Source organism: Taudactylus pleione, unplaced genomic scaffold, assembly GCF_031769625.1.
Source record: "Taudactylus pleione unplaced genomic scaffold, aTauple2 ptg000522l, whole genome shotgun sequence".
Classification (NCBI taxonomy): domain Eukaryota; kingdom Metazoa; phylum Chordata; class Amphibia; order Anura; family Myobatrachidae; genus Taudactylus; species Taudactylus pleione.
In genome coordinates, this window is record NW_028284924.1 from 1130497 (window position 1) to 1153271 (window position 22775).

General features: G+C 45.8%; 1 protein-coding gene across 1 annotated transcript; it reads left to right on the plus strand.

The window, feature by feature from the left end:
• The first annotated feature begins 4641 nt into the window (after positions 1–4641).
• Positions 4642–13567, plus strand: LOC148501275 (homeobox protein prophet of Pit-1-like). Its single transcript, XM_088450679.1, has 3 exons — positions 4642–4732; positions 9592–9833; positions 13172–13567. The coding sequence occupies exons 1-3, from the start codon at positions 4642–4644 to the stop codon at positions 13565–13567; spliced, it is 729 nt and encodes a 242-aa protein (XP_088306805.1).
• The last annotated feature ends 9208 nt before the right edge of the window (positions 13568–22775 follow it).

Consider the following 22775-nt stretch of genomic DNA (forward strand, 5'->3'; position numbering starts at 1 on the left):
ACACAACACACTGTTTTTTATACTTAAACAAGATGATTGTTTTATTAAAACTTTTTTAGATTTTTTTTGTTAATTTTAAAAACAGAAAAACTATTTTATTTGTGTTTTTCTGGCCAACATGGCCTATAACATGTATAAAACATAAATTGTAATTTTAAATATAAGAAACATATATATTATAAAATGCTAAAAGTATCACCAAGTTACCCAATCCCTGTTAAGTATGGTGCAGTATGTGCTATGGTGTTTGCACCCAGATTTCAGGGGCGCAAACACATGCAGAAAGTGCAAATTCATTGGACCCTCTATATTCACTCTTGTGAAGTCTTCTCTTGATTGTTGACTTTGACACATATACATCTACCTCCTGGAGAGTGTTCTTGATTTGGCCAACTGTTGTAAAGGGGTTTTTATTCACCAGGGAAATAATTCTTCTGTCATCCACCACAGTTGTTTTCCGTGGTCTTCTGGGTCTTTTAGTGTTGCTGAGCTCTCCGTTGCCTTCTTTCTTTTTAAGAATGTTCCAAACAGTTGATTTGGCCACACCTAATGTTTTTGCTATCTCTCTGATGGGTTTGTTTTGATTTTTCAGCCTAATGATGGCTTGCTTCACTGATAGTGACAGCTCTTTGGATCTCATATTGAGAGTCGACAGCAACTGATTCCAAATGCAAATGTCACACCTAGAATTAACTCCAGACCTTTTACCTGCTTAATTGATAATGAAATAACGAGGGAATAGCCCACATCCGTTCCATGAAATAGCTTTTGAGTTGATAGTCCCATTACTTTTGGCCCCTTAAAAAGTGGGAGGCACATATAGAAACTGTTGTAATTCCTACACCGTTCACCTGATTTGGATGTAATTACCCTCAAATTAAATCTGAAAGTCTGCAGTTAAAGCACATCTTGTTTGTTTCATTTCAAAGCCATTGTGGTGGTGAATAGAGGCCAAAATATGAAAATTCTGTCAATGTCCCACTAGTTATGCACTTGACTGTATATATATATATATATATATATATATATACATACACACACACATCCTGTCATTTCTGTCTCACTTACCCCCACAAACAGCTGCTGGGACAGTTGAGGTGCAGAGCTGTGCCCGTGTGATGTCTGTGTGCCCGGCGTCGGTTGGTTCCATTTCCCTCCTCCCTGCTGCTCCTCGGTGGATCACGTGACACGTCACGCAGCGGTAGGTCAGGGACTGAGGGAAGGGGCGGCACGTCATGCACAGTGATGTCATGACGCGATATGCACCAACGGCACCATCAGGCAGAGCTTGCGCTCAGTACTACGGACACAGTGACAGGGCCACTGGATTTACCTTTAGGGGGGAGGTGGAGCCAGGTGCAGCCGCCCGAGGGGGGGCGGGAGCAGTCAATTTATAAATTTAATATTAACCGCGGACCCACGCAGACACCATTAGTGCCCCTAAGCCCACCAAACCTCGGGGCCCCTCAGAACCTCGGGGACCGGCACGGGTGTACCCCTTGTACCCCCCTGTCGCTGGGCCTGGCTGCCGAGCAGCTTCCAACTTCTGATGCGGTGCCTGGAAGAGGAGTCCTGGTCAGCATCCTGACACACTATGTGTAAGTGCTGGAGCTGGGAAGGGGCAAGGCTGCTGAATGACTGCTGAGCCTATCGCACAGAAATAGAGCGAGGCGGCCATCGGCATCCCGAGTCACACACATACACACAGTGTGCTGGGATGCCGATGACTCTCCTCGCTGTATAGCTGTGCGACAGTCTCAGCTGTCAGTCAGCAGCCTTGCACCACCTCCAGCTCCATCACTGCGCCTGGCCCCTTCCATTCCCTGTGGAGCCTTCTCCTCCACCGCGCACACCAATATTTGTCACCGAAAACCTATGCACTGTGGCAGAAAACTAGGCACACTAGAAATAGTATTGGTCAATAAACAGATTTAAAATCCAATTTTTTCAACGAATGTTCTTTGTAGGGCCGACAATCATAAAGTCCACACCGCCATGTTGACATTTTCGACATCTGCAGAATGTTTACATGTTCTCAATGTCGACATGTGAGATGTTGACTCTCTGCCCGGACTGGTGGGCTAGGCTACAGGAGGGATGGTTAGGCTGCTGGAGGAGAGGTTAGGGTTAGGCTGCAAGAGGGGACGGTTAGGGTTAGGCTGTGGAAGGAGAGGTCAGGGTTAGGCTGCGGGAGGGGAGGGATAGGGTTAGGCTGCAGGAGGGGAAGGTTAGGGTTAGGCTGTGTGAGGGGAGGTTAGGGTTAGGCTGCAGGAGGGGAGGTTAGGGTTAGGCTGCAGGAGGACAGTTTAGGGTTAGGCTGCAGGGAGGTAAGGGTTAGGCTATGTGATGGGAGGGTTAGGGTTAGGCAGCGGGAGGGGAAAGTTAGGGTTAGGCTGCAGGGAGGTAAGGGTTAGGCTATGTGAGGGGAGGGTTAGGGTTAGGCTGCGGGAGGGGAAAGTTAGGGTTAGGCTGCAGGGAGGTAAGGGTTAGGCTATGTGAGGGGAGGGTTAGGGTTAGGCTGTGGGAGGGGAAAGTTAGGGTTAGGCTGTGGGAGGTTAGGGTTAGGCTGTGGGAGGACAGGTTAGGGTTAGGCTGCGGGAGGGGAAAGTTAGGGTTAGGCTGTGGGAGGTTAGGTTTAGGCTGCAGGAGGGCAAGGTTAGGGTTGGGCTGTGTGAGGGGAGCTTAGGGTTAGTATGTGGGAGGACAGGTTAGGGTTAGGCTGCGGGAGGACAGGTTAGGGTTAGGCTGCGGGAGGATAGGTTAGGGTTAGGTTGCAGGAGGACAGGTTAGGGTTAGGCTGCGGGAGGACAGGTTAGGGTTAGTGGTTAACAATATGAATTGCCACAGGTACAGCTGGAAGTCATCATCACCTGACCGCTGGGGCTGTCCCCTGTACTAGGTAAGTCACCACTGGAACACCAGGGATGTTTTCTCAACACTCTGATCATGTCAACATTTAATCAGTGTCGACATGATTAATGTCATCACGGTCAATGTCAAACATGCCACACTTGTCAACATTACCCCCATGTTGACATGAATGTCAACAAAATATACCAACCCCAAACGAATACCATGTTATAGGAAATTATAGATCACTGACCACCATATAACGTGGACGCATCTAATGCACTATTAGAGTGAAGGATTTGAAGTGTGGAAACCCCCTTAAGAAGAAATTATTTGAGACTCATCTGCTTGGAATGAACTCATTTATAGGAAGAATTAATATTTTATTACCTTTTATCCAATTATCTCTAATTAACGACGCGAGTCCCCAAATGATTAGCAGATGAAGCTGTTGTAGATTTGTAAGCCTGGTGTGAAAATTAAGGATTAATCAGTTTTAAGGCATTGAATACATTCCAGCCTGAAAATCAATACTTATTCCCCGTGCTCTATGTGCACTGAGGCTCTGCGACGAGTGACTGCTGCATATGGAAATGTTCTGACCTTAGAGGAATTAAGCTAATTTAACACAGTTACAAGATATACAAATATTTATGTTAAGAGGAACAGGAGACAATGGCCCTAGCTTTATAACAGGTGCATAGAGTTAGCATTCCTAAACACTACCTCTCGCCCCTAGAAGAGGAGCACAATAAGTATTTATTTTTAATAACCTAGCAAAAGAAGGAGAAAAGTCCTGCTAATCCCCACTATTATCCAACCTGCTTTGTATAAATTTGTGGGTTGAAAAAAATAAAAAAATATAAAACTCGAATAATTATTTATTTTTTTCTCTACAGAACCTACAGGCGAAGCAGCGTAGAAGGGACCACAGGTCATTACCATTGGAATATACTCATTAAGTAAATTAAATTATTAAACAATACAGCATCCGCATATACATGTATAGCTATATGCAATTACTGTAGTACTGTACCATGCTAACATAGGAGAACACTGTTTGTAGGGATATAATTCCTGGGCAGCAAAGTGATGCAGTAACTTGTATACTTTGCCGGATTGCTTTACAGCTGCTGTGAAACTATAAGTCTCAACATGCTGGGACTTGTAGTTCCACAACAGTCCTTGAGACAAAGGTTGCTTATAATCAGACAGATAAAGGGTTATAGTGGCCCCAGAGCAACTAAATAGTGGGGGCCCCTACCGAGAAAACTGTTATTATAATAGGTCGGGATGCCATTAAAAAGTATAATATACCTTTCACCACAAATGTGTTGAACACATAATAATAATCTCTTAATACACCTCATCCTTTTTCAGGACGCAAACAGCAAGAGTAATTTATTTCAAATTAAAACCCATTGTGGTAATTATGCTGCTGTTACATCTGTGTGTAAACTTCCACTTTGTCCATTTATCCCTATGCCACCCACCAAGTCGGTTTATCCAAACTGTATGCACCTTACAATGGGTAGTGTTTCCCGGCCTGCAGCAGTCACTGTCGTTGTCAGGTCAGGGGTGGATGAAGGGTCTGTCCTCTCCCTCCCTAATTAGTTTGGAGCCTTACTTAATTAGCAGGGCCTAGATGTGATTGGTGGAGACATCTGGCCAGGGTTGGGATGACATCACACCACAGCTAACTTAAAACTATGGAAAAAAAAAAAAGAGATTGAGCTCTGGCAGAAGAAGAATTAAACTTCCAGTGATCGGACAGGTGACGCCGGCAACAGAATGGACGATGCAAGAATGAAGGGGTCCAAAAAGAAATGCGCAGAGTACCATGAGGTCTACTCCGAAATCGCCGCTGTGACATCCACTGCCGGTAGGTAGAAGTCAGATTCAGGTGCCCAAATACTTATAGTAAGATTATTTCAAATATGTTAAATATTTATTTATATATCTATCAATCAAATATCTATATATCTATCAAATAGCTATCTATGATGTACTTAGCCAATATCTACCAAATATATATATATATATATATATATACACATATATATATATATATATATATATATATATATATATTATGTTTATTTAGCAAATATCTATATAAAATATTTACCTATCCAATATCTATCCAACTTTTGATTTATGAAATATCTATCTAGCTCACATCTATCTCATATTTATCTATCCATCCATTTATCTATCTATCTATCTATCTATCTATCTATCTATCTATCTATCTATCTATCTATCTATCTATCTATCTATCTATCTATCTATCTATCTATAATAGATAAGTAAGCATACCCTACTTTTTGCTGCAAATAGCAAAAAAACTTAATAACAACATAAATATAGTGTTAATAGAAATATCTATCTAATAAAATCAATATATTGCTATAATAGATATATGTGCAGATTGTGTTTCCAAAAATAATAAGAATTTTACAGTGGATAGCTTATTAATAAGATAAATATAGAGTGTTAATAAAAATCAATGCATGTGGATGTTAAATCATTTGAGTAAAATACAACCAAATATTTTTGATAAAATAGGAAGGTATTTACTTACTTCTGCACATAGCCAAGTTACTGTATGTAAATGTACTGACATTACACCAAATCAAGCAGAGCCTAGTTTCCCTACAGTAGGGCAAAAAACAAAGGTCAGTTTTATGCAATTTTAGATAACAATAAAATACAGAAAAACAATGCAAATGTAATAAATACAATAATAAATGAAAGTATTCAATATTGAGGAAAATTCTATTTATCACGGGCAAAAATGTATAGGTAATGCACTCCCAATGCAAATGCTATGGATATCCCATGTTACTGAGCATTGTGGTAGCCATCAAAACTCACTATTTACACTTGTATGATGATTTATACATAAAATTAGTTTCTTTGCATATTAATAATTTTTACAGTTCTCTACTAATCAATACTATCCTTTACATTATTTCAGTATATAAATTCAGTTTTAGTTATTTACTATCAATGTGTAAATAAGAAACATTTTAAAGAGAGAAAATCATCATGAATATTATTATGTAACTACTCTTTGGTTATAGTTTACATTTGTCATTCCCAAGTAGAGGATCTGGACTATGCCCCAGGAATAAGCCAAGTGAGTCACGAGAATTTAGGTTGTAGAGACAAACTTTTTTTTTTTTTTTTAAGAAAAAAAAATTGATAACTATAAGGGGTAAATTTACTAAAGTGAGAGTTTTTAGAAGTGAGTTTTAAGAGTGATGTTGCCCATAGCAACCAATCAGATTCTAGCTATTATCTTCTAGAAGGTGCTAGTTAAATGTTAAGTAGAATCTGATTGGTTGCTATGGGCAACATCACTTTTAAAACTCTCTTCTAAAAACTCTCACTTTAGTAAATTTACCCCTAAGCATTAGGGATACCTGCCTTAGTCAGGCGCTGAAAGGTAACATTTTGCATCATGGCAAAATAATGATGAGCTTCAGAGGGACAAATTTAAATTGTGTGGACAAAATTACAGCTAATAGGGGGCATATTCTGACTCAACTCTCAGTAGCATTGTTTGATTAAACGTGCCCATTATTTGAGTGATACATGCAAAAAAAAAGTATTTTCCTTGCACGTAAAGCATTGGATTCGTTCCCAATACATTGCAACACTGTTTCTCCACCCTTTGGGGTCAATCCAATTAGGTGCAAACTGCGACTAGCGACTTAGTTTCATGAAACTCGCAGACGATGCAAAATCTTAAAATAAGACCATGAAAACCATCTATAGCAAAGGTGATTAACATTTAATAAACATATGTATTTCTTAAACTATTTCAGTGCTATTACAGTATATTGAAAAACAATTTATGGAGATGGTACAAAATTATTGTACGAAACCAACTTGAGACAGTAATAAACCAACTGAGTGAAAATGGACTGATCTATGGGTCAAACTTAAAGTTTATACAGCTATTTGGGAAACATATTTTTCATAAATTTTATTGGCGCACTTGGATATGGCAAAAAAGCCTCGATACTAATGATTGTGTTAAGGTGCATACACACTAGACAATATATCATACGATCCGGATGATATTGGCTGGATCGTACGATATATCGTTCACACTGTCTAGTCTGTATGCACTAGATCGTTAATGATGCGCGCTCCCATGGGTCGTTAACAATATCCCCAGTTGTCAGTACATGCAGTCCAATCTGAGGATATCGTTAGCGATGTCATGCTGTCTAATGTAGCATGGCCCCACTCCATCACCCCCCCTGCCATCGTTCGTTGTTGCCGGCATCGGCAAGTGTGTATGCATTAACCAATGCCGGCACCCCCGCAGGGTCCCGCCGCTGCTGATTTCACTGGGTACACACATCGTTTAGTGTGTATCCAGCTTTAACAATTATACGTGTAAAACAATTCGAAGATAAAAAAACTATTCAGTCACATATATATATATATATATATATATATATATATATATATACACAGCGGGTAAAATAAGTATTGAACGCATCAACATTTTTCTCAGTAAATTTATTTGTAATGGGGCTATTGTAATGAAATGTTCACCAAATGTCAGCAACAACCCATGCAATCCACACATGCAAAGAATTCAAACCATAGCTGTCCATAAATTAAGTTATGTGTAATAATGTGAAATGACACAGGGAAAAAGTATTGAACTCACTTACTGAAATTTATTTAATGCTTCGTACAAAAGCCTCTGTTGGTAATGACAGCTTCAAGACGCCTCCTGTATGGAGGAACTAGTCTCGTGCATTACTCAGGTGTGATTTTGGCCCATTCTTCCACACAAACAGTCTTCAAATCTTGAAGGTTCCGTGGGCCTCTTCTATGAACTCTGATCTTTAGTTCTTTCCATAGACTTTTAATTGGATTCAAGTCAGGTGATTGGCTGGGCCATTCTAGCAGCGTTATTTTCTTTCTCTGAAACCAATTGACTGTCCTTGGCTGTGTGTTTGGGATCATTGTCTTGCTGAAATGTCCACCCTCGTTTCATCTTCAGCATCCCGGTTGATGGCAGCAAATTTTTATCAAGAATGTCTCGGTACAGTTTTCCATTCATCCTTCCTTCAATCATATGAATTATGCCAGTACTGTATGCTGAAAAACAGCCCCACACCATGATGCTGTTGCTATGGTGTTTTTGGGGAAATGTGCAGTGCCATTTATCCTCTAAACATGGTGTGTATTATGGCATCCAAAGAGTTCAATTGTGGTCTCATCTTACCAGACTATATTCTCCCAGTATTTCACAGATTTGTCCAAATGTTGTGCAGCAAACTTTAAAGGAGCTTCAACATGCTTTTTCTTCAGCAATGGAGTTTTGCATGGTGAGCGTGCATACAGGCTATGCTGGTTGAGTGCATTACTTATTGTTTTCTTTGAAACAATTGTACCTGCTAATTCCAGGTCTTTCAGAAGCTCTCCACAAGTGGTCCTTGGCTCTTGGACAACTCTTCTGATAATTATTTTCACTACTCTGTCAGAAATCTTGCGAGCAGCACCTGGTCGTGGCCAGTATATGGTGAAATTATGTTCTTTCCACTTCCGGATTATGCCCCCAACAGTGCTCACTGGAGCATTCAAAAGTTTAGAAATCCTTCTGTAACCAATGCCATCAGTATGTTTTGCAACAATAAGGTTGCGAAGGTCTTGAGAAAGCTCTTTGCTTTTACCCATCATGAGATGTTTCTTGTGTGACACCTTGGTAATGAGACTCCTTTTTAAAGGCCATCAGTTGGGACTGAACCATCTTATATTAATTTGCACTGACAAGGGGCAGGATTGCTTTTTAATTACTGATAAATTTCAGCTGGTGTCTTGGATTTCCATGCCTTTTTGCACCGCCCTTTCTTCATGTGTTCAATACTTTTTACCTGTGTCATTTCACATTATTATACATAACTTAATTTATGGACATCTATGGTTTGATTTCTTTGCATGTGATAATTGCATGGGTTGTTGCTGACATTTGGTGAAAATTTCATTACAATAGCCCGATTACAAATATATTTACTGAGAAAAAAAGTTGATGTGTTCAATACTTATTTTACCCACTGTATATACACATGATAACTGAACATATTGCTATATTCCTTCAAATTCACTATTCTGTTTCTTCTTCACCATTTGTTAGGGAAACTCTAATGCCCCTTTTACACTGCTGCTTCGACCTAGGTTATTGCCTGGTTCGACCCGGGTCGGGGTTTAGTGTAAAAGAGTCCAAAAAAAAAAAGCCTAGTTTAGTGACCTGGGATTCCAACCCGGGTACCTTGCAGAGTTGGTCCCAGGAAAGACCCAGGCTGAGGGGCAGAGTGAACAGGTAACCCGGGTCTTCTGACCCGGGTCCCATTTACAGCGTGGGGAGATCAGGATTTCCCAGTGCTTGAAGATGATGTCATCTCCAAGGACCGCCAGAAATGTTCCACTGTAAAAACGGGTGCAGTGTGAATGACGCCAACCCGGGAATAACTTGTGTTGGTGGCACAGTGTGAAAGGGCTCTGTCTCGGTTAGGAAGCGTGTTCCAAATCCCAGGACTTTGGTGTAAAAGGGGTATTATTTAGTAAAGTATCATTAAAGGAGTACTCTGGTTATGTTCCCTTTCTTCTTTTTCTTTAAGTGACCATAATACATATTTCCCAGTATGTAGCTAGTTATAGGATGGTATATTTATATTTCAATAACAAGTCACATTTCCTTTTCCCCTACAGACATTGATAGTACATATAAGGCATTTTCTGATGTCACCACTGTAGACGGCAACACGTTATTATCATCCAACAGGCACGTCCCTCCTCACTATCCTACCCCGACCAGGCGGAGGCACCGTACAACGTTTACCCAAGAACAGCTGGAACATTTGGAAACAGCTTTCAGCAAGAACCACTATCCGGATATTTACTGCAGAGAGGAATTGGCAAAGATCACCAAGCTGAATGAGGCGCGGATACAGGTGAGGAGGAAAGCAGATTATCACTAATAATAATAATCATATTTCCACCACTAAAGCCTGTGTTTAATAATAATAATAGTTTCTATTAAAGATCTATATAGTATACACATATGCGCACTGCTTTATATAGACTATTTCATTCATGTACATCAGTCTCTGCCCCAGTGGAACGTCCAATCTTTGTTCCCTAAAACATGTATACACAGTATGTTTTTGGAGTGTGGAAGGAAACCCGGAGTACACAGAGGAAACCCATACAAACACAGGAGGCACATACAAACTCTACATAGATAGGGCCTTGGTTGTAATTGAACTCATGCCTGCAGTGCTGTGAGGCAGTAATGCAAACCACTACACTACTGTGCTGCCCATATATAGGCACAACCTAAAACTATGTTTAATGTATTAAGACTAAAAGGTGATCTTCAATTGTCTCAGGGACCCCTAACAGTGCATGTTTTTTAGATCTCCTAGTTGGCGCACAGGTGTATTCATTAATGATTGACATTTGAAAAGATCCACAGGCGGTTGTAATTATTTCACTGGTGATACACTGGTGATACTGAGAGCTGTAAATCATGCACTGAGGATTGGAGCTGGGAAACACATACCTCAAAGGCTGCGTATCGGCGGTCACTGATGATCAGTGATCCGTCGACAACTAGGGGAAAATCGACATAAAAAATCCCCGACTCGCCGATTTCTACCATTTTTTCGGTTGGGATCGGGGAATTGAGATTTTTCAATATGTTGGATATTCAAAAATATAACCCAGCGCTATAAAAAGCTGAAGTAAATATAAACTGATCCAAATAATAAATCTACAGCAGCAAAGAAAAATGTGCCTGTGGGTGCACAATAATCACCTAAAAAGGTGTGACAAGAAAAAACTCAAAATATATCTCTGCGCTAAAATATATCGAGTTGAGAACAGTATGGATAGAATCATGCACTGTATAAATGATAATAATCACATTTAATAAAAATGTATACAAATAATACAATGACCATAAAACATATATATAGAACAAATTCATATAAAAAACTTTAAGAATCGGACTGTATATTGTGTGAATATAAAGATACTTAAAGATGTGGATCTAAATTGCACAGTCATATATAGGAACCCAGTCTGTTAGGAATTGGGACAATATACACATCCACACCTGCAAGTAGCAATGTGTAACCAAGTGTATCCGAGCGTTCAGTGGAGAAAAATGTCAGTTATTTATATAATAGATCAGGGGTTCCCATCCACGGTCCTCAAGGCACACTAACAGTCCAGGTTTTGAGGATAGCCATACTGGAGCACAGGTGACTTAATTAGTACCTCAGTTACTTTGATTTAACCATCTGTGCTCAAGCCTGGATATCACCAAAACCAGGACTGTTAGTGTGCCTTGAGGACCGAGGTTGGGAATCACTGCAATAGATGATCTCCACAGAAAGTTTAGGGGAGCCCTCACGGATGGAGATGAATTAGCAGAGGAGGGGAGGCATACTTCTGGGAGAGACCTGATGTACCGGGAAGAAGCGGAAGATTAAACGGAGCTCCAGCCGTGTCTTGAACCTGGCCTCTACCCTCAGAGTTGCAAGAAGTCTTCCGTCTCTCCACGTCAATTGGAATAAAGGCGTTTCGCTCCACAGAATAAGGGCTTTATCAAAGAGTGAGACTCTTTGATAAAGCCCCTATTCTGTGGAGCGAAACGCGATTTCTTGTAGACCCCCTGGGATACACTATACACCTACCTGCCTTTATACCAATTGACGAGGAGAGAGTTTAGCATTTTATTTTAGCGCAGATATATTTTCAGGATATTCAAGATTCCCAAACCCGCCATCCGCAAAATGGGGAATCGTGGCAATCATTACCTGAATCGTGGCAATCATTACCTGAATTGTGGCAATCATTACCTGAATTGTGGCAATCATTACCTGAAGTGTGGCAATCATTACCTATCTGCTCACAGTATGCAGAATATTTATCTTACTCAAGTCACCGATTTGGTTCTTATAAATGTGATTGTTAGGATCTTCAGTGTATGTAACCCCAGCCATGTTTTTCCCATGTACTGTACAACACCCAAATAATAATAATGTTACATATACAAGCTTCATTTCCCCTAGAGAGGAAGATAATACAATAATGCCTCTATGGGACTGATTCATCCGATGATGAATGAACACCTCTGATGCTTAGAGGTCTGTGTCTGCTCTCAGGACCCGTTCTGCGCAAGTGCAGGACGAGTCCTGCGATTACGTTCGCAGCCCCCCCCAAGCCGCTCCATGATTGCCATGCTGCTGTGTTTGTGGGCCCAGAGCGGGGGCATGGATGGTCACCATTCCCGGAATCAGGGGCATGTCGTACCCATGTTCCGGGAGGGACAAGGCCAGGGTCTGCGTCGGCCTCTGAAGTGACCAGCACCTGGTCAGCTCCTGCAGCCTGACCAAAGGAGCAACCATCACGACCGTCTAACATCTCCTTCTGCACAGAGAATTGCACAGCTGCTAGTGTGCGGCTCTGCACATCCGTCCATCTCTGAAGCAGGCGCTCTATAGGCCAATAAATGATTGGAAATATCGTCATCGCTAGTTATAAAGAGAATCATACATTGTTTTCCATGGAAAAATAAACGGTCTCACAGTACAATGAGAGGAGCAGGCTGGGGCTGATGTACAGCTGAACTCGTCTGTTCCCAGAGTGTATCTCGTTTGCGCACTGCACCTGTTCCGGAATCACGCGCACACAATTACAGGCGATGCAGTCATACGTACATCAGCCGCATCTCCACTGGCGACTGACGGCGGGTAACCCGGCCCTCCCAAAATTGGCAATGTCCATAGAGAGAAGGCCGCCGGAATTGAGCGCAGCACACTGTTGTAAGTGCACAAACACCTTTTTTTTCCGATGCACCTTGTGTACCAGGCGTACGGCTTGTGCAAGTGCGCACTGGTGATTATGGCGGCTCTGCAACCAAGAGCCGGGATAGGGGCGGTCCGGCCACAGAAATACAAATTTTTACATGTGGATGAATATACGCAATTGGGGAGGGGGGAATCTTTCAGATCTTTTAAAGAGGGCACACAATTCTGGAGCAATGCCCGCAGCCCCGCTCTCATCTCAGCAGCATCCCCCATTGCTTTCATCCAGTAACACGTCTGTGTACAATTTTATCTTTTAATTCGACAATTGTTAGCAACCGTTACTTGTACATTTAATATAACACAATGTGTATGTATACAACCAATACTGGAATATTAGCTGCCAATTTCCTTTAAGTTCCATAAAACATTGTCGTGGGCAATGCCATCATTAATCATTGTCTTTTGCCTGGTAGGTGTGGTTTCAGAACCGGAGGGCGAAGCATCGCAAACATGAAAGAACAAACCAGAAGTCCGTGACAGCGGGTGGCATGATCGCCTGTAGCAACCTCATCCCAGGGGTGTGTTCCATGTCTCCTGCATCACGCCAATACCAGTATCCCCACACGCTAAACCACATCCCTCGGTTCACATCCATGGCCCCTGTAAGCTACCAGCCACCATCGACTGTGGGCCAGTTCATGTGTTCCAGCAGCCACTCCCATCTGCCATCTGCTACTCCTCCGTCTCGCCAGCATGAAGACTGGTACAACCCGCTTAGATCCATCAACTCTTCTGGCACTGGTTTATCTACTTCCATGATAACCCTAACACCGATGGCTGCGTTAGACCCACCCAGTCACTGGAGTTAAAGTTTCCATTCACTGCGAAGTCAGTTTATGACCAGCTCAGTGTGGACTCAATGAGATGATATAAAGAGGTAGAGATGGTGCAGCCGGGTCTCTGATTATCGTAACTCTTTGCATTCACAATTGTTTAGAATGTAAAACAGTTGTTCTACCTTCAGAAACATTCCAGCATAACATTCCAGTACAACTGTTTCAAAATAGATCTTTATGTAGAAACTGACATTAGTGACTGGCCTTAATTAGCATGAAATTTATGATAAGATTATGACCCCTAGCTCTAGAAGTTACTTAACATAATGTTTGCAATAAATAGCCTGCTCACAGCAATGCTAGTTTCTATACTATCATCTACAGTAACATGCAGTATGTACAGAGACCAAGGGCACCTTTGCTGTAAAAAATATGAGATATGGTAAGAACTTACCCTTGTTATCTCTATTTCTACGAAGTCCATAGGGTTCCACAGGATACCTTGGGGTATAGGTGTGACGTCAGTCGCAGGGCACCAAAGAGTTAAGCTTTCAGCCTCCCAGGATGCACTAGGTCCCCCTCCTATACCCCGCCCCCGGGCCAAGGCACCTCAGTTAGTTACCAAGCCATAGGCCGGAGGAGGAGAAGGAAGAGAGAGAACAAAGATCTGGACACATACAAGAATCACATTCTCACCAGAGGGAGACGGAAAACTGGTGACCAGAGCAAAGCCCATCTGCAGCACAGGTGCGACAGGGCGGGAGTCCTGTGGAACCCTATGGACTTCGTAGAAATAGAGATAACAAGGGTAAGTTCTTACCATATCTCATATTTTCTACTTCAGGGTCCATAGGGTATCCACAGGATACCTTGGGGATGTCCCAGAGCAGTATCCTTTAAGGGTGGGGACGCTCCTGTGCAGAAAGGAGAATCCGCCGCCCGAAGGAAGCATCCTGAGAGGCGAAGGTGTCAAACCTGTAATACCTCACGAAGGTATGGACAGAAGACCACGTAGCAGCCTTGCAGATCTGAACTGCCGAGGCACCACGTCGAGCTGCCCACGAAGGACCCACAGACCTAGTGGAATGAGCCTTCAGAGAAGGAGGGACCGGTAGGCCTTCATGAAGATAAGCTTCAGAAATAGCCATACGGATCCAGGCTGCCAAAGTTTGCTTTGAAGCAGGCCAACCCTTTTTACAGAAGCCATAGAGGACAACAAAGCGTCCGACTTCCTAAAAAAAGAAGTGCGGTCCACATAAGTCCTTAAGGCCCGCACAACATCCAAAGAGGCCTCACCCACGGAAAGACCCGGTGAGTTAAAGGCCGGAACAACTATTTCCTCGTTAACCTGAACTGGGAAACAACTTTGGGAAGAAACTCGGGCCGAGTGCGGAGCACTGCCCTGTTCCCATGAAAAACCAAGAAAGGGGGTCTACAAGAAAGAGCCCCTAACTCAGAAACACGTCTGGCTGAAGCAACGGCCAGAAGGAAAACAGTCTTAGCTGTTAGCCATTTAATATCCACTGAGCCCAGTGGTTCAAACGGCGGTCCTTGGAGAGCCCTCAGGACCACAGCCAAATCCCAAGGCGCCACAGGTGGAACAAAGGGCGGCTGAATACGGAGAACACCTTGCATAAAGGTGCGCACATCCGGGATTGTAGCAATCCTACGGTGAAACCAGACAGATAGGGCCGAAACCTGTACCTTCAAAGAGGCAAGGCGAAGCCCATGATCTAGTCCCGCTTGCAGGAAGGCGAGAATCCGAGACAGACGAAACTCCCGCGGTGCATAACCTCTCGGTCGACACCACTGGAAGAACGTATGCCACACGCGATGGTATATCCTCGCGGAAGACGGTTTCCGAGCTCGTAACATGGTACGCACCACAGAGCTGGCAAACCCCCAGGACCTCAGCATGGCCGTCTCAACAGCCACGCCGCCAAAGACAGCCGAGTCAGGTCCGGGTGAAGGCAAGGACCCTGAGACAGAAGGTCCGGTCGTAGCGGCAACCGCAGAGGACTGTCCACGGACAGACCCTGAAGGTCTGAGAACCAGTGCCGTCTGGGCCACGCGGGAGCTATCAACAGGAGCATCCCTCCTTCCTGTTTGAATTTCCGGATTACCCGTGGAAGAAGGGAGACCGGAGGGAACAGGTATGCGAACCTGAACGTCCACCGGACGGACAGAGCATCCACCAGAGACGCCCCTTCGTCTCTTGTGCGAGACCCGTACACCGGCAACTTGTTGTTGTGCCGGGACGCCATGAGGTCGATTTCTGGAAGACCCCACCTGTCCACCAGTAGTTGAAAAACGTCCGGGTGCAGGGACCATTCCCCTGGATGAACGTCCTGGCGACTTAGAAAGTCCGCCTCCCAATTTAGCACTCCCGGGATGAAGACCGCTGATATGGCCGGAAGATTGCGCTCCGCCCAAACCAGGATCCGAGAGACCTCTACGAGAGCCGCCCGACTGCGAGTTCCTCCTTGCCTGTTTATGTAGGCCACGGTGGTAGCATTGTCCGACTGGACCTGCACCGGGTGACCCTGGAGAAACCGCTGTGCCTGCAGGAGAGCATTGAAGACCGCACGGAGTTCCAAGATATTTATTGGAAGCTCCGCTTCTGTCGGTGTCCACCTGCCCTGGAACAAGTGTGGACCCGAAACTGCTCCCCAGCCCCGAAGACTGGCGTCCGTTGTCAACAGGACCCAATTTGGAACCCAGAACGGACGTCCCTTGTTGAGGTGGGTCGTCTTTAACCACCACGCAAGGGACAGGCGAACCTCCGGGGTGAGCACAATCGTCTGGAACTTCAGAGACTGAGGCAGCCCGTTCCACTTGGACAGGATCAGGTGCTGCAGAGGTCTAGAGTGAAACTGGGCGTATTCCACCATGTCGAACACCGACACCATGGAGCCCAGTAACCTCATCGCCGAGTGTAAGGACACCCGGCGGCTGTGCAGACAACTGCGCACCCTTGACTGTAAAGCAGAGATCTTGTCCTCCGTCACGAAGATCCTTTGCTGTCCCGAGTCCAATAAGGCTCCAAGATGCAGAATCCTCCGAGACGGGATTAGAGTGGACTTCTGCCAGTTGATTAGCCAGCCGTGCCGTTGCAGCAGTGCAATGGTCAGGTCCAAGTGGTGTAACAGGAGCTCTGGAGATCCTGCCACCAATAACAGGTCGTCCAAGTACGGCAACATGCGGACTCCTTGCAGCCGCAGAGAAGCCGCCATGACCGCCATAGCGTCCTGTATGTCCAATGACACCATGTAGTCCCCAGGTTCCAGCGCCAGAATGATGGACCGTAGGGTCTCCATCCGAAACTTCGGGACCCGCAAAGACTTGTTGAGTGCTTTGAGGTTGAGAATCGGACGATATGACCCATTGGGTTTCTGTACCAAAAATAGATTTGAATAGAAACCCTGGCCCCTCTGGGAGAATGGAACAGGCACTATAACTCCAGCCTGGAGCATAGTGTGCAATACCTTCCGCAGCTCCGTAGCCTTGTTCCGGTCTGATGGTAGACCCATGGTGAAGAATCGAGCCGGGGGTCTGTGCCGGAAGGAGAGGGCGTACCCGTGAGAGACCACCTCCAGAACCCAAGTGTCTGTCGTAGTGAACGACCAACACCGGGAGAACTGCAGCAGGCGTCCGCCTTCCAGGATCGCAGCCACAAGGTGCGACGAGCAGCTACCGCTGCTGAAGAAATTCTAGACACCAGAGTACTAATGTCTAGAGCCGCCTCGTTGATGTAGGTGGCCGAATCACGGAGATTGCCAATCAACTCCGCTTGTTCGGCCGGACAGTCGGATTCAAAAGAAGCCTCTAATGAATCCGCCCAGCGCTCCATCGCTCTGGCAACCCAGCAAATGGCCATAGCCGGCCGTGCTGCCCCCCCTGCAAGGGAATAAGCGGACTTCAGGCAGATTTCTACCTTGCGGTCCGTAGCATCCTTAAGGGAGGACATGGATGGCATCGACAATGTGGCACTACGGACAAGACGGGTCACGTGAGAATCCACCTGTGGAGGGGATTCACACTTAGCAAAATAATTATCCGCGAACGGATAAGCCACCGCCAGGCGTCTCTGCGGCTGGTATCTTTTGCCAGGTTGTTTCCACGCCTCCTCTAAATGGTCCACCAACTGACCCGAAAGAGGAAAGACTGTGGCATCGCCCTTCACATCTTTGAAAAAGGCATACTTAGATTTAGCCGCTGGGGGAACTTCGTCCTCAATCACCAAGGCTGTGCGGACCGCCCGAATAAGTCCAGGAATATATACTTTGGACTTAGCATCAGCGTCCTTAGTATGGAAAGGTTCCTGATCGTAAGGATCCAGAATCTCCCCATCATCAGACGTCCCTTCGTCATCCTCATAAGGAGCGGACAGAGACGCCACCGGCCTTTTATGAGGCCGCATCACAGACTCCCCTTGCAACACATCCGACAAGTGCTGTAAAGAACTCGTCAGGGAGTTAACCCACGCTGGCTCCTGAGAACCCGGGAGCGGGGAAATAGGGAGACTGTGGGGTACCACCAATTGTCGTGGGAACCCCTGCATGGGTGACGACACCACAGACTGCTGGGACAAACCCATCGGAGTAAACGCGGGCTGCGGAGCTAACTGGCCCACTAAAGCTGTTAACGCCTGAGCGAAACAAGCCCAGGGCGGCTCCTGTACCGGTGCTGTAACCGTAATAGGCCGCGCCATGGACAAACACTGCCGGCAAAGGCCCTCCGCGCTACCCTCCCCCTCCGCTAACGGTACTTTGCACGTGGTACACTGTAGCCGGAGGGGAAAATCACTTTCAGACATGATGGCACCACGTATGTGACCTCTCTCACCAATTAAGTATTAAATAGGCGAGAGACCACCCTGCAGCACCGCACCGCAAGGGCTTTAGCTGAAAGAACAGGGACAGTAATAAAGCTGACAGTTTAGAGAAGAATAGTTACAGGCAGCGCTAGCACAGTCACATACAATGCAGAGAAATAACAATTCCTGCACTAACAGCGCTGATCACTCAACTACACAGACACAGGGCCTGGTAGGACACAGCGCTGCATACACAGACCTGAGCCACAGCGGAGGAGAGGTATGCGGGGGGACCCAGACCACGATGCTTCCTTCCAGACTTCCAGCAGCGTTCACCATGCGTTGCAGAGAAGATGGCCGCCGAGGAGCAGAGAGAAGCTGGCCTGGGGGAGGAGCGCTGCCACAGGACCAGTCAGCACAGTGCAGAGAGGGCTGTGTGCAGCGGGGGAGGCGCCGGCTGTGAGACAGGGAAGGCGCGCTCCCCTGGCATGCATTTAACCCCTGGGACGCCGCAGCGCTACCGCTCTGCTGCGGTCCGCTGTCCCAGGGGGTAGTGGAAGCGCAGGTTGGTCGCCTGGCTCCACGCTGCAGCCAGTCCCCAGGGAGCCCCCTGCCTGGGGACTTAGGACCATGTGATCAGCGGGGACCCACCGCGGGACCCCGCTGCTTACCTCTGTCCCCCTTGAATCCGGCCATGGTCCGGAGCATCTGGGGTCACCGCTAGCTGTGACCCCAGACGCCCACCAGCATCCCCGGATCAGTACCGGCGTTCTGGTACCGGCGGGGTGTAGGGAAGACAGCATGGACGTCAGGACTGACTGTCCATGCTGTTCATCCAGATGTGCAGCCACAGCTGCATGAAGAAAAAGCTTCAGGGGCTCTTCTAGCCCCCACTCCAACAGGTGCACCCGACTCCAGCCGGGCACCAAACTAAACTGAGGTGCCTTGGCCCGGGGGCGGGGTATAGGAGGGGGACCTAGTGCATCCTGGGAGGCTGAAAGCTTAACTCTTTGGTACCCTGCGACTGACGTCACACCTATACCCCAAGGTATCCTGTGGATACCCTATGGACCCTGAAGTAGAAAGGCCTCTTTACTCCTTGTATTCTGCATAAATCCTGAACCCAGTCCTCAGTATAGATGGAAGGTTCCTGCTATCATCAGCTTGGTATTAATGCTGCCAGCAACTAGAACCCAGCAAGCTGGCTGCCAGTGCACGGCTATTTCAGTACCAAGGCCAGGTTCACTGTGCCCCCAGGTTCCATAATTCAGAGGGCCTGTTTATGGTGGAGATGGGTGTGGACCCTAGGTATGCCACCGTCCGGGTACATTATCATTTAAGCAATAAAATGTGTTCTGTATGGCATAAGTCACAGAATGCCTTGCATGTGCCCCCCTATTGTATAGTATAAGGCAGTTATTCCCAACCTCGGTCCTCAAGGCACACGAACAGTCCTCTAATTAAATCACCTGTGCTTAAGTGTGGCTATCCCTAAAACCTGGACTGTTAGTGTGCCTTGAGGACCGTGGTTGGGAACCCCTGGACTATAAGGGTTATGAACTGCAAAAAGTGCAGACCTACAATTCTTCTGTATGTATGTAAGTGCACCTACAAGTTCTCTAATGCATTTCATAGTGCGAGCACGCAAGGTGAAAAGAGTCAGGTCTGAACTGCAGCATTTCATGAGCACCTTATTTTTGCCTGTTGGCGCAATAGTAGCCACACTGGATATACTCTCCCTAATCTGACCACGACAAGTAAAGCCCGGACTCCTCCCAATTCCACCCATCGGACCGAGCCAACTTCTGGACCACAGCAGACAGCAGCCGTCTTGGTCTTCATAAAACCAGTTGCACAAAAATAGGCATGTGTGGGCAGGAAAGGGCGTTGACACGTCGGCTCTAAACTTTTTGTCTGTGAATGGGCCTTTGTCTCTCCTATTTAGTATTCAGCAACATACCTACAGTCTTCATTTCCTTACTGCTTGTAAAAGATTTGTATTTGTACTCACAGGTCTATAATACTGCACTTGGCATGTTCTGCTTTGCTGATATATTAACTACTGTTCATCCTATAATTTCTACTTTATCCATAAGTAGAACACAAAGGTATAAATATATACAGCCATATTCAGATTTGGGTATAAAAATTAGCAAAATAACTATGCACCTTGGTAAAACCATGCTGCACTGCAGGTGAGGCAGAGGTAACGTGCAGAGAGCTTTAGATTTGGGAGAATGGTCTCTAAACTGAAATGTAAATTGCAGTGTAAAGGGGCCTATCCATTACACGACCGGAGGTTTTGGTCGCATTGTTCACAAAGTCGTGTTATGGATAGCCAGCGTGGACCAGCGATGTCCTTGCTGACCCCAACTATCTACTGAACATGCCTGTCAACCTGATGACGATCGTCAGGTGAGCTTCGGCATGTTCAGAGATAGGAGGTCAGGGTCCTGCACTGATAGACGTTCAGTGAACGCCGTTCAGCGCGGGCACCGCACCTCGGCAACCTGAAGGTCTGAACGCTAGTCGTTCAGTCTGTAGCCTAGTATATAGGCCCCTTAAGAATAAAGGTGTCCAGCATTTGTGGGCTACATGTAGAAGCAGCTAGTATTTACCCTGCATACAAAATCAATGTATTTATATCCCTTGCATTACAACATGGCTGTCCAGGTACACAGCTACTTGCTCTATCTTACTCTATTCCCAAATCTGAATCAGGCCCATACCTTGCATTCTATGGTTGTCCTTATTTCAGAATAGTACACATTTTAAATGCATTTATTTGTTAATGCTTTATTTTTTTTCAATATATAAATAGCTGTATTAAAATTTATAATGTTATTGATAATTCATATGAAATCATGAAGAATATGGTCATATTAAATGGTCACTACAGAAATAGAGAACCATTTTGCTTGTGAAATCCTACGACTGAGGTTCCCAACCCTTATTGGTGTTCTGTCCAGGCTTATTTTTATGGGTGGGGCGAGTCCCCAGTGACAAACCAGGGGTGGACGGAGAAGTTATGCTGGGTACACGCTGCACAGATATATCTGCAGATCACTCGATCTGTAGATGATGGTCGTTCATACACACTGAGAGGCCATCATCTTCCAGGGATCCGCGGGTCCCGCTGGCGAGTCCACCCCCCCTCTCCCCGCGGCGGCATGTGTACGGGAGGTTGGCTTATCGCCCGTACACACTTGCCGATGGACAGATACGTCTGCAGATATATCTGTCCACCAGCAGTGGAGCACAGCCAATGTGATATGTCTGTCAACTACGTCGTTCACAGACATATGGCTGGCACACACTGGCCGATGGACACCAGATATATTGGCCGATCAATTGAATAGTGTCTACCCAGCTTCACTTAAAAAAATGGTTAAATTCCGCTATCTCCACAACCGTCTGTGGTTACTCTGTACATACCAGTATATACAGCTTAGCTGCTGACGCAGAACCAGGACTGACTCTGCAAAACCCTTGGGGCAAGAGTTACTAAACTGAGGTTTTGCAGGGGGGTTGAATTCACCACCAGTTTTGGCCTCCAAACCACTGGATTTACTATTCAGCTAATTAAACAGTCACTCATAGCGCCATAAGCAGCAAACAGCCAAACTGCCAGGAAATCTGCTGCACTGATCTGGCCGATCTGTGGTGTACACATGATATCTAGTATCAGGGCTAAGTAACAACAGCCTAATGCAGGAGAGGTCACAAATATCTACTTCAAAATCATAATTAGCACTGCAGACCCCATCATTCTCAGTGGGGACTGAGGAGCTTATTCAGACCCGGTCGTTAGCTCTACGAGCTCGCAACCGGGTCGATGTTGCTCCAGTGCGCATGCGCGAGACCCGGCTAACGACGGGTGATCAGTCGTTAGGGGAGACGGGGCGAGCTGTCGCTGTTGAGTGACAGCTCGCTCCGTTTGCTGGGCGGGCCGGGGGCGTGCCCGGCCAAACAGAGGCGTTCCTGTCGGAACGCTTGCCGTTTGGGGGCGCCCCCACTGACTTCATCAGTGATGTCAGTGGGGAGCTTCCTGCTCAAACAGAGCAGGAAGCTCCCTGGGGCTTAAGGTTGACGAGACCCTACCTTAAGGTGTTGTCGTAAGCCCCGATGGTCTTGACCATCGCGACCATCACTCTTAGCGGTCGTTAGAGCTGTGGGTGTTAACCCACAGCCTAACGACCGACATGGAGGCGGCCGTTCAGGATGCAAGCGGCCGCCCTCTTTCAGAACGACTGCTTGCATCCTATGACCGCCTCTGAATGAGGCCCTGAGCTCTGACCCTATGTACTCCTGGAGGCATTCTCGCAGGAGAGGGGTCGCAGACTCTGTCCTCCTCCGAAATTTCATGGTAAATGTCACGTAAATGATCACAGCACAGAACGGCTTCGCACAAGAGGGCATCAAGTT